We start from the raw sequence: 12,640 nt of genomic DNA on the forward strand, positions 1-12,640 counted from the left end.
AAACACAGTGGTTAGCAGCCAAAGGCTATTTAGACTGCTATTTAAAGTGATTTCTAACAGGCTTCAGATAGCTCCAGAAGCTTGACTAACAAGGTAAACTGCTTTATGTTGTTCTTTAGAAAATATTATTAAGATTATGAATATTTACATAGTGAGAAGGTACAATTTCACGGGTAAATGAGTTGTGTTATTATTTAGAAATATTTTATTTGTCTTTTTTCTTTTTGGAATACTTCCAGATAGCAGTTTCTGAAGTGGGGAGATCTGTGGGATACTGCACTTGCTGCTGCTAACAATTATGAAAAGTATCAAATAATTCTATATCATAAACGGTAACTGAGATGATAAGATTACTGATACACTAAACTTATGAGAGAATCGCCTTTTTATTTCAATTCTATTTTTGCCAAAACTAACATCTTAATTTTCACCAGAAATCCCAGCTGTCTGACTTCTGCCTTTGCATTGCAAAATGCTTGCTAATCCTTATCAAAAAGCAGAAAGGATAACACAGTTTGTGAAATGCTGTACTGTGCAACCCAAATGTCTGTTGGAGCAAATTAATAATAATGGTGTTGTTCACTGTTTAATGATGGAAGTTGCTAAACAAAATGAATAAATAAGTATAATAGATACCAGAGTGTATATGATATAAGTTGATATAGGACTTGTTCATTATGCAGTTTACACTGAGCATTTATTTTGGCTCTTTGCTTTAGCAGACAAAATTCATAACTTTGAATATGAGAGAGTAAATGAGGGAGGGGAAAAGATTACTCAAACAGCTTCCCTCCAAGCTTTACAAGAACATGCTCAACAAACAGCTGTAAAAACACTCTTTGATCTTTTACTTTTCTGAGATGAGAAAAGACCCTGGAAAATTTGATCCAGATGCCATAATAGCTTAGGAGATTGGAAAAAAAAGAAAATATGATTAATTTAAAAGGAGAACATGGACTACAATGGAATTAATATCATCAGGATTTGATGGTTTTATTGAAGATGGTACATGAGCTAGCTTATGCAAAATAGTTCCTTATAGGAAACTTAATGGAAACTTAAGAAGCATTGACTTTCAGTCAGAAAATTATCAATGTTTTCAGGTTGTTTGAAATAACATCTGCATGAATACTAGCTTAGCTGCAAGTCAATGCAAAATCTAAGCTGAAATGAGAAAATATCATTCAAAATACAGCATTGCATTGGTTATGCCTCATACTACTGTTCAGTTTTCCCTTCACATAGGGAATGCCATAGAATATAGAATTTGGCTGTTTTCATGAGAAATATTTTATTGAATGTTGTACTGCTTTGTTAATCTAGTATGCTCTTCGAGTATTCTTTTGAGACACAGCTAATTGCTTTTCTCCCTTTCAAAGGAAACAATGACTCTAAAAGTCTATCCAAACTTTTTGCTCTTATTCTTGTTCAATTCCGTGTGGACTCGAACTGTTAGACAAGTTTATGATGAGCTGGATCTGGAGCATTGGTCTCACTACACTTTTGAGTGTCCAAAAGAGTGCTTTTGTCCTCCTAGTTTCCCAAATGCCTTATACTGTGATAACAAAGGACTTAAAGAAATACCTGCAATCCCAGCAAGAATTTGGTACCTGTATCTTCAAAACAACTTTATTGAAACAATCTCAGAGAAGCCTTTTGTGAATGCCTCTCACCTGAGATGGATAAATCTGAACAAGAATAAGATCACCAATGCTGGAATTGAAAGTGGTGTGCTGAGCAAGCTGAAAAGGCTGCTTTACTTATTTCTTGAAGATAATGAGCTGGAAGAGGTGCCTGCACCATTACCAAGGGGCTTGGAACAACTAAGACTGGCTAGAAACAAGATCTCCAGAATCCCAGAAGGAGTCTTCAGCAACTTGGAAAACCTTACTATGCTAGATCTGCATCACAACAGCTTGTTGGACAGCGCTCTTCAAAGTGACACCTTCCAAGGCCTCAACAATCTCATGCAACTCAACATAGCAAAAAATTCTCTCAAAAAAATGCCTTTAAGTATTCCAGCTAATACATTGCAGCTGTTTTTAGACAACAACTCCATTGAAGTGATACCAGAGAACTATTTCAGTACAATACCCAAAGTGACTTTCCTAAGGCTGAACTACAATAAATTATCTGATGATGGTATTCCTCCAAATGGGTTTAATGTTTCATCTATTCTAGACCTACAGCTGTCTCACAACCAGCTCACTAAAATCCCACCTATCAATGCTCATCTTGAGCACCTTCACCTTGACCACAACAGAATCAAAAGTAAGTGTGTACTGCCATTGTGGGATCCCACCAAGATGTAATTCTTTTTAAATGTCTATTTAACTACAGAAAAGACACCTCATTGCTGGTTATGCAGCAGAACATCTAATTATATGCATATATATGTATATAAGCAAAACAGGAGATTTTCTCCGAATCAACTCATTCCTTTATTTTCCTAAGGAATCCAAAATATTTTTAGACAAGACACATATCTTTACATATTAGAATGAAAATGAGAGAATGAATTGAAAGAAAATTACTTTTTCAATATAAATAGAGTAAAATGTGCTAGAGATGATAGGGAGATAGGAGGAGGACATCTGACCCCAGTTTCAGTCAAGGCCAGTTTTCAGGTCAAGATCTAAAATATGTCTATGAGATATATGTATGGAAGTAATATCAGATGTGAAAAATGTGCATTTGTATATAGAAGAGGCACTTACCAAACAGATCAGAAATATGAGTGGATTTAGGAGAATTTGTCCACTCATATTCCCATATAAAGATGCCAGTAACCATTTTATGGAAACCAAAAAAAGTGGATATAACTTATTCAATCCACATCTGTATGCCTTTGATTTCCAAAATTGCTGAGCACCTTAGAGATTTCACTAAACTAACAGAATTGGAGTGTGCTCATCTCTTCTGAATATCTCTCTATGCAGTAGGAAACTAATAACTAATACCATGACCTAAAATGAATAGTGCAGCACATTTGTCTTCTTATCATGATAAATTAACTGAATACACCTTATTCCTTGTTCCTTATTTCTGTGGAGTGCTATTGTAGATCACAACTACAAGAAAAAAAAAAAAACAGTTTGACTTCTGCATGAAAAAGATACCTATTGATAATTCAAGTTAATTCAGACTGCACTTAGCAAATAAAATATAGAACACCTAATAAAAAAATCAAATATGTACAACAGGCTGCTACTTAAATGGTTTGCCAGAAATCTAATGGTTAATTACAGCTAGGGCTCAAAACATGGCTCTGCTGGACAAATTTCATTGTCCACTGGTTACAAAAGGATTTATTTTAATCTCTTCTCTTCAGGGCCTCAGGTGCACACTTTATCTGCTGTCACATTAAATGGACACTAAATTGAAATCAATGGAATGCAACCAGTCTGGTTAAGAAGTGCTTTTTAGTTAAGTAGCAAACAAGTATTTAAACATCTGCCAAATGAACTGAATGAATTAAAGAAGTTAAAAACCTGTTAAAAGCAACTTATGTAGTACTTGTACATGCAAGTCCAAATTTCCACTGACACATCAGTACTCGTGAGCCCAAGTCACATTAATTTTCAATATGAATTATGTTCTTAAATTATTTCACTACTTTTCAAAACAAGACAAGCTTCCCTTGCATAAGCACTTTGAAATGTTTCACTCAGTATTAAAAATAATGGCTATATTTAGCAAATGCATATAAAGTTATCAAGTGCATATACTGTGTAGACCAAATGTTATCACAGAAGCCTTTTTTTTTTTTTTGTTCAAGAGGTAAGAGATAATGCCATATACTCCACTAAATAATTCCTTAACAGATAATATCTCAAGGCATCTTTAAGATCAAAGACAAATAATGTAATTTTGTCAGGAAAGACTAGTAAGATGTGGCACTGGTTTGCAGATTGTTTTTGTTTGTTTGTTTTTCCTTAACTCAGGAAGATAATGATTAGTCATCACTCTAAGGTAACCATTGTAAAGAAAAAGAATTGTAAAGAAAAAAATAATTCCACAAAACCTGAATCTGGTTTCTCCACAAAAGAGTCCACCTGAAATTTTACTTTTATATGTGCAGTGTGAATCCTCTTTAGAGTACTAATCCTCAGGCATCACTTACCAGTTGCTATTTTATTTTCTCTTTGTGTTTCATAGTGGTTCACTCAATTATTTATTTGTAAATGCCATTTGCCTACTTTTTTTTTTTGATTATATAGTACTGTATAACATCAGTGCCCCATATAAGTCCATGGCTTTTCTCTGCCAGAGATGATTTAGGAAAATAAAGAGCAATATCCTGAAGTCCAGTGAGGGCAATGAGAGCCTCATTGTTGGCCTCAGTGAAACCAAAATTTCAACTGTGGTCTCTTCACCAAGGCTCTCTCATCTTCTCTTCTGATGATGTTGTATGAGCAAAGATGATCAGGTGTTATTATAGTGCTATGAACAGAATTATAAAAGTGAAAATAACAGCCCATTTTCCCCTGGGTACTGCCAGGAAGCTAGGAAAACCCTTCCAAACGAATATTGTTCCATGCCATGAGAAAGAACAAAGCCTGGTAGCAATGTTGGCCTATCAGAGTTCATCATAGGATATTTAGAAGATGGTTGAAAATAAAGATGCCAACTTATTTTATGAACCCTGGACTGTTACTGCTACTAGTTTCTTTGCTGAAGGATCCTTGAAAGATGTGAATTTCCAGGCTGATCCAAGGCCGCTGCAGGTAATTGATATCTGAAAAGTGAGTGCAGCTAGGGGTTACAAGTGTAGAACAGAAATACTCTTTCCCTCATCTTCCTTGGCCACTGTCACAACATATTTGAACTAACTATCCCAGTTTAGTTTGAATTTGTCATAGAGATTCCCTACAAAGTCAATAACAGGAGATATACAATGTGAGAAAGAAATTCATCTTAAAATAGATATCTAGGGCAGTGGACACATCTTTTGAAGATGTCTGTCCCTCTCCGGTGTTTATAAACAAGGTCTAAAGGTTTACTTTGACTGATCCTTTACAATGATCAGTTTAGGTGAGAGGAATTGTACCCATGTAGGGGGATTGCCTTTTCAGGATTTATGAGAAAGGTGTTCCTGTCACTAGGGAAGGACTATTCTAGTTGCCTTTGAGAATTCTTAACGGCTGAGGTGGTCAAGTAATCCAAGGAGATCGTTTCTCAGAGTAGTGCTTTTTTCAGGGTAGAAAGTGTGAGCTCAGAGCTCTGCCAAAAGAGGAAATAGAACATTTTGCCATGTCTATCTCCCTTCCTCATCTCCTGGCAAAAATCAGTGGCATTATATGCATGAACAGGAAGGCAATAGGAGAGACATATTTACCTCTCTTATAGTTTGGGTGGGATTTATTGTTCATGGAAAGAGGGTTGTAAAAGTCAACCACTTCATACCATTCATATCAGGAAATCACTTCTTCATAGGTGCCCTGTGATTAGATACCCGCTTCTTCACATTAAGGTTGCAGCAATTAACTCTAGAAGACTAGTAAAGTAGATATAGTCTCTAGATCACTCTAGCAACCACCGTCTTTTAAGTATCGCAGTGGTTTTTGAAATCCAGCATGACATGAAAAGACATTTTCTACTAGACAGTATTAATTCACTATCACTATCTTTTAATAACTGCTTAATAATGAAACCTCTCAATCCTCCTGCTTCGCATCTTCACACATAAGAGTAAATTGTAGCTTGTTTCTTCTGGAAATATCTACTGCTTTATAAACATTCAACCAAATACACAACATAGGTAAAGAGGGGAAGATGATAGTTATGACAGATGTTTTAGGCTTTGGCTCACTGGACATATTTTCTAGTTTCCATGACAAAAAACAAAATCTGCTTCCAAGATGCTAAAAAGTTTTGGACAGTGCTACTCAGAAATAATTTTTCTCTTTGGGCGAAAAAGAAAATAAAAAGATAAAATTATTTTTTTTTGTTTCCATCATAATTTTTAATCATTTTTTGTACTGTAATCTGAAGACATTTTACGTATTTATAAGGCTAGGGAGAAAAAATGTTAGGGAGAAAAATGGTAGTGTGAAAGCTTTGAATATGATTGTCTCTTCTTTTGGTAGTTTGAGCTGCTCAAAGAGCATTTGTTCAATTCTTAACTGTTGGTCTGGGGCCAGCAAGATCCTCAAGCAGTCAGTCCTATACTAAACACTATAAATTAGTCCAATGATTTTGATGTCTTTGATAAATAAACAGCACTTTAGTGATTTCTGGAATAAAGCCATTCTGAGGCAATAACAGGGTGGGCTCATTATTCAACAGCTGAAGACAAGAAGTGAAAAGTATTTTTGCCAAGTAAAACTGCAGAGATAGATAAGATATAAGGGACAACACAAATAAGTTAACATCTTCAACTCTTATGAAAGTGGGTAACGAATTAAGCCATAGTTTCAATTTTAATCTAAACTAAAACGAAATATGCATGACTTATAAACAATTTTAAATACGTGTTGCCTTTCAGATTAGGAGGAAAAATATCCCACAAGGTATATTCATGAAATTAAAACCAACTGTACTGTCAAAATTGAGAGAACAGGAAATTGTATTTATTAAAATTTGCAGACAATCTGCATTATACAAACAGTACTTCCAATTCAACTGTTAAGTTCTGAATGTCAGATCCTCACTGGAAAATATTATCTGCTAAAATTAATGGACTGTCATTGAAGTAAGATGTTCAAAATCACTCAGCATTAAACTTTTTCTGCTCTCTGATGTCAGAGAGCAATATCTTAATGAATATTTACTCTTGTAGTTGTCTAAGCCAGTTTTCTCTTTGTCCAAGAGCTATCTAGTGCATCTAGTAACTTTAGTCATTGTTTCAGCACATTAAATATGTGACTAACTGATATTGATCAAATTATCTTAATATAATTTTTTGAAGAAAAAGGTTAATTCAGCATTTCTCAACTCCGAAAAGACAAAATATCTCCAAAAATACTTCAAAATGTCATTTATTTTCATATGCCTTTCTCCTGAAAATTAACTAACGTATCTGATCCAATATTTGCAGGTGTCAATGGTACTCAGATATGCCCTGTCTCAATTGCCATAGCAGAAGACTATGGTCTTTATGGTAACATCCCCCGCCTCCGCTATCTTCGCCTGGATGGAAATGAAATTAAGCCTCCAATCCCACTGGACATCATGATATGTTTCCAACTACTTCAAGCAGTTGTCATATAAAGATTCCACCGTGTCACTGTTGTGATGTAGGAGTGCTAACATACAAGTTTTACTGGAATGAAGCTTGTTCTGACTCAATCAAGAAATATCAGGTTCCTGTTAACTAATTCTCTTTCCTTACACCTTTTTTTTTTACAGTTGCAAAGATTGTTGTTCTTTTAGAATAGACATCAAAGGTCTCCCAACATGAAACATGCTTAATTCTTTGCTTAAGATCCCTAATGCTTAAGAATTCCTAATATTCCTAATATTTAAAATTATCTGATATAAGATCCTAAATATTTCAAAGCAATCTTGTACCTACTTTGTCTTTGTTATCAGTCCTAGAATGTCTATTCCTATCACACAGTAGCTAATATAAGGAATTAGGGTGCACTTGGCTAAATATACATATGTTAGAAAAATGATCTATTACATAACCATGAATTAACAGAACTGACACTGTTTTTTCTTAAGATAGCCAATGCCTAACAGCGAACAGCCACTTAACATGTAAATAACTCACAAATTACTGTTATCCTTTGAGAACAGGAAGATTTATATTGATGCTTTCAAGACATTAAGTGTATGAGACTCAGGGTCCAAAGCAATGTACTGGATATATATTGCTAAATGGATTAATTCAGTGTAATAAGACAAAATTGACAAGAGAATAAGAGATGAAATTTTGCTCTGTCAAAGTCAATGCTAATTTTTTCTTGATTTGTTTTTCAGTATTCTAATTCATGTAACACCGGATTTTAGAGAAGTTCATTTATTTAGAGTACACCACATTCACAATTCAGAAAAACAGAAAAAACAGCAGGGTTCCTTTTCACAAAATCTCTTTTCTGTATTTTTTCAAAGAAAAGACAAAGATTTCAATATACAACTTGAGTCTGCTATTCACCGGCAAAGTATGACATTTTCGATATTTCTGAGAGCCAGCATAACAGACTATTCATCAGTCTCATTTAGTCTCCTTGTGTTTGTAGATAAAAGCAAGTAACTGTTCTTCAATGGCTTGCATCTATTTCTAACATTTTAAGAATGGTCTCAGTAACAAGAATTTGCATGTGGTATACTTTTCATTTGAAGATGAAACATTTTCTTAGAAGTAGATCTTTAAAAGTACTGAGAACTGCATTTTTTAATATTCAGAGTCTGTTTATTTGAAAAATCAACTTTATTCTGCTCCACTGCACTCATGAAAATAATTCATTATGGAAACCCTGTATAGAAATAAAATGTTCAGAGATCCTATCACCAAAAGATTTATTTTTGCAGTTCATTTTATGTAATTGCTGAGAAACATTCCCTCCTTGCAAAATGTTTTCTGTACCTATGCAGTAACCCTGTATGAATAAACACAGAAGAATTTTTTAAAGTTGCGACAGTACCTATGCATGTTTACCTAGGTTCTTTAGCAATAGTAATTTATTTTTTGAGCATTTTTTTTGACAATATTAACAATTAAATTAATACAATGATTATCTTATTGTGCTTGGAAATGAATTCTACTTATCACAACAAGCAAAGATGCACAAATGTGAATCTTCACAGGCATATATACACATCATGAGCAGTCTTAAATTATGATATTGCAAAAACATCTTGATATTTCAACCAAAGATTTTGACTCTTTAGGCACTATATATGTGTTGAAACAAACAAACAAAAGACTAGCCTTTCCCAAAGAGATGTCCAGCCTCTGTAAGAGAAGATATGGCAAGTAAAAACCCACAGAGACAATGGAGCATTGAGGTAGAGAATTTTCTTTACTGTGGCATAATGTATTCTCTGATATAATCACTCATAACAGTTTCCAACAGCTTTTCTGAGAATCAGGACCCTTGATTGTAAAGCAGTTCTTTAACATCATCTCGTGCTACTGTCTTTGGACTCATGCAGATACTGATCCTAAGGACTTGCCCCTTTCAAACCCCTGTTAATCTTGGCAAAGAAAAAAGTTCATGATACATCCTTGAAAAGACTATTGGGCTGAAGAGATTCTGCTGCCAGACACACTATGTCCTGTACCTTTGATGCAACCACATGACTATATATCTGGGAACTCTTTATATAAAAGATAATTCAAGAATACTCTTTTAGGTTAATTTGTCCAATCTTGATTCCATCTCCCAGAATTAGCAGTGATGTGAAATGAAAAGTAATTATGTTTCTCTACTGACCTTTACAAGCTAGATCAACTCTGGCTGGGTGGTGAGCAATTTTACTGCCTGTATGTCTCTACTTACAAAAGTACGAATGTTCTCAATATTCTGGGAAAATCAGTGAAATTTTCCCTCAGATTACAATAGCAGGCCTAATTCTCATTTTTTTTTCAGTCATAGGATTAAAATCAGTCTCAAACTTTCTGCAATTACAGATAAATTGTACAGTAAAAAGAAACAGCATGCAGAACTCAGCTTTGTCAGCTTTCAGCCACACCTCATCCAATGCATTTGTCATGCCAGAAGACTATGAAGGAAAAAATAAAACATGATGTCATTTATGCTATGAAGAGGATTACTAAAACAATGTGAAAAGTATTACTATGCTTTAAATTCTGCTGTTCATTCTTCCTAGTTAGTGATTTGCTTTAGTCCCCCCACTGATGTTTTCTGGTTCAAGAGAAAATTGTAGTCTCCTCCACTGCAAGCAGAGAAATGGACTTTTCAGGCTTTGTTCAGTCCAAACTCATAGTCACCTTAGGAAAGTTGTCGTTTGTTTCACTTGATTGTTAATGCATACCACAAGCTGCTTTGAGTGGAATAGCATGTGCGCAAACAAATATACAATAGCATGTACACAGACAAATTTACAAAAAGTATAAGATGCCCAGGCCAAAGTAGGCATCAGGAGCTGTGGGAGCCCATGGTGACTGTCAACCACTAAACAAATTTCACAAATACCTAGTACTTTGCCAGAAATGCATATTAGGTATGAGTTAATTTTAAAATTCCTGCAACTAACACAGATGTGCTACCACCTTGGCCCAGAGTAGAGAGCATGGCTTTGTAAGGAGATGCATTAAATCAAAGTTAGAGGCTCAAGAATTGAAAAGTACCCAGCCATTTCCAATAGAAGGCCAATCTGCCAGCTCAATCAGAGGCTGCATATGGCATCTAACAAAAGATTGTGTGGTTTTATAGCTCAGCTGGTTCTGCAGAAAGAAAAGCCCTTTATAGAAGCTGCCAGTATAGTTAAAAAATTTAGCCTTGTGCATGAACCACCCTGCTCCATACTCTCCTCAAGTATTTTGTGCTCCTTGCTCAATATTCCAAGTAGGTTGCTACAAACACCACAACTGGGACCACAACTTAATGTCATCCCCGTGACCACAACATCTTATATGATGCTTAAAGGAAGAAACATAAACTCTTAAGAGGTAAAAATTCAGAAGATGCACCAGTAAGCCAATTTGTCTGTTTACAATTGCTAATGCCAAAACATATCCTGTCTCACTGAAGGAGTTTTTATTCACCCTATTCATTCACCCTTGCTGCATTCAAGCGGATGCAAAGGTTTGCTATAGACACTCAGTCTTCCAGACTGCAAAAAATACTTGTTATCATTGCTGATATTATATTGCAGATATTATCATTATTCATCTGGAGTCAGACTAGTTATTACAATAACAAAACTGCAACATTGGTCACAGAACAGCTAATATTCCACTTCTGCAATGTGGAGCAGAGATTCTTTGGCACTTTTAAGTCAGCTAGTAAACATCCTCCTCTTGCCTCAATGTCTGCTCCATAATTGCATTTTTCTTCCAAATTTGCTTACACTTTGAGAAATAAGGGGTAGGCCTACAGGGCACCACACTGCATAATGATATCCAAAGTAGAACTAACCACCTCAGATCAAGCATCTGAAGTAGTATAACCCTTTTACATCATGCTCTGCCTTAGCTAATTTACCTCTTCCTCATTAGTGTAGTTAATATTGCTTTTGGGTCTCATGCTTGGTCTGCCAGAGCTAGTTCAAACATCTCTATATTGTAATGCATGTGAAGCCTTTCCCAAAAGAGCTTTGTTTCTCACATTCTTTGCACTGTTGCCAATATCCCGGGTATTCTCTTTACTGTTTTTGCCTTGCTTTCTCTAGTATATGCATTTGGCCATCCTATCTGCCTCTTGCTCAGCTTGGTTTGGCTTTGTTCCTTCAGTTCTTTTCAGCTGAAGCAAGTTTATTCATGCTACATTAATAGCTGCTCGATTTCATCTGCTTCCTGGCAGTTCAGCTGCATCTGCTTTTCTCCAGGGGAAGTGCTTTGCTGTCTGCAGCACACGTAGCACAGCAGAACAGCCTGGCCTGACGCTCAGGCAGCACTCACACCTCCTCCTATGCACGTGCACACACATATATTTGGAAATCTTTTTTCTAAGGCTTTTTTTTTTTTCCACCCCTCTAGTCTTTTTATAGGAAGAAGAGTGAAGAAATGGGAATCACATGTTCCACAAATAAAAGCTGCTCCTAATTAGGGACTGGTGCATTGAAAGTTACATGTGGATAGCAACAGTGTGTATCAAAGCCAGGCTTTTTCAATAAAACATTTATTCATGAAAATACTCTATCATCGAACTTGTCCTGCATCATTAGTGAATCCAGACAAAATTAGGCAGTTTCATCCATGGAAGAAAAAAAAAGAAAAAGAAAAATACCACAACCTGTAATTCTTATTTAATAATCTTATTGCTAGATTATTCCTGCAGCATGATATGCCTTTCTAAAGGTAATGAAATCCTGAAATTTCTCTAAATTTACCCCTACTACTGAAAGCCTAATCTCAAGAAGGGTAGTGTCCTTGTCATGTTTCTCTGCTTTGTTTCAGGACTTGAAATACAGATTCTATATGCTGACAGTGAAGATATCCTTAAAATCCATCTCTGAATCAAAGGCAGAGTGAATTGGAATGCAGACTAGAGCTTCACCCTGCTTTGTGAATCTTATGAGTTTTGTTTTATTTCATTTTTTTAATTGGAACTGTTGCAAAACAAATAGACTGATGGCCAACCCTTACCATTGCCACTCATCAGCAGAATATACAAAGTCTACTCTGCTTGTGATAATTCCTTGTGCAAGAACTCTACTAGACACAGGCCTCCCACATTGCCTACCTGTTCAAAAGGGGAAGTAGATGCAGTGAGTGATGCTGTTTGGGATCTTTAAAAGAGCTAGTCCTTTATATTTTTGTTTTGCTTTGATATAAGGTCCTAAATATTCCATTTCCATGAAACATGAAAACATGATTTGAGGTTTATTTTTCATTTCAATATAAAGTAGATTAAAATATTTAGTTCTTTGTCAAATCAACATGCATATCTTTATATTAGTTTAGCCAGCAGACAAACAGGCAGAAAAGTCAATTTTCTCTAGCTCAGATTTTCCCTTTACTCCACTGTTATTTTATTTGTATTTTTTTACATTTTTATCTTTCTAG

At 35.3% G+C, this 12,640-nt stretch overlaps 1 protein-coding gene across 1 annotated transcript; it reads left to right on the plus strand.

The window, feature by feature from the left end:
* The first annotated feature begins 1,385 nt into the window (after nucleotides 1-1,385).
* KERA (keratocan) lies at nucleotides 1,386-7,411 on the plus strand. Its single transcript, XM_010224271.2, has 2 exons — nucleotides 1,386-2,271; nucleotides 7,040-7,411. Exons 1-2 carry the CDS (start codon nucleotides 1,386-1,388, stop codon nucleotides 7,210-7,212), a joined length of 1,059 nt encoding a protein of 352 aa, XP_010222573.1. The 3' UTR covers nucleotides 7,213-7,411.
* The last annotated feature ends 5,229 nt before the right edge of the window (nucleotides 7,412-12,640 follow it).

Source organism: Tinamus guttatus, unplaced genomic scaffold, assembly GCF_059628265.1.
Source record: "Tinamus guttatus ecotype Peru unplaced genomic scaffold, ASM5962826v1 Tinamus_guttatus_pri_ptg000472l, whole genome shotgun sequence".
NCBI lineage: Eukaryota > Metazoa > Chordata > Aves > Tinamiformes > Tinamidae > Tinamus > Tinamus guttatus.

Coding starts and splice junctions, on each gene's coding strand:
- KERA (XM_010224271.2), top strand. CDS start 1,386: ATGACTCTAAAAGTCTATCCAAACTTTTTGCTCTTATTCTTGTTCAAT. Junction 2,272..7,039: donor TGACCACAACAGAATCAAAA/GTAAGTGTGTAC, acceptor CAATATTTGCAG/GTGTCAATGGTACTCAGATA.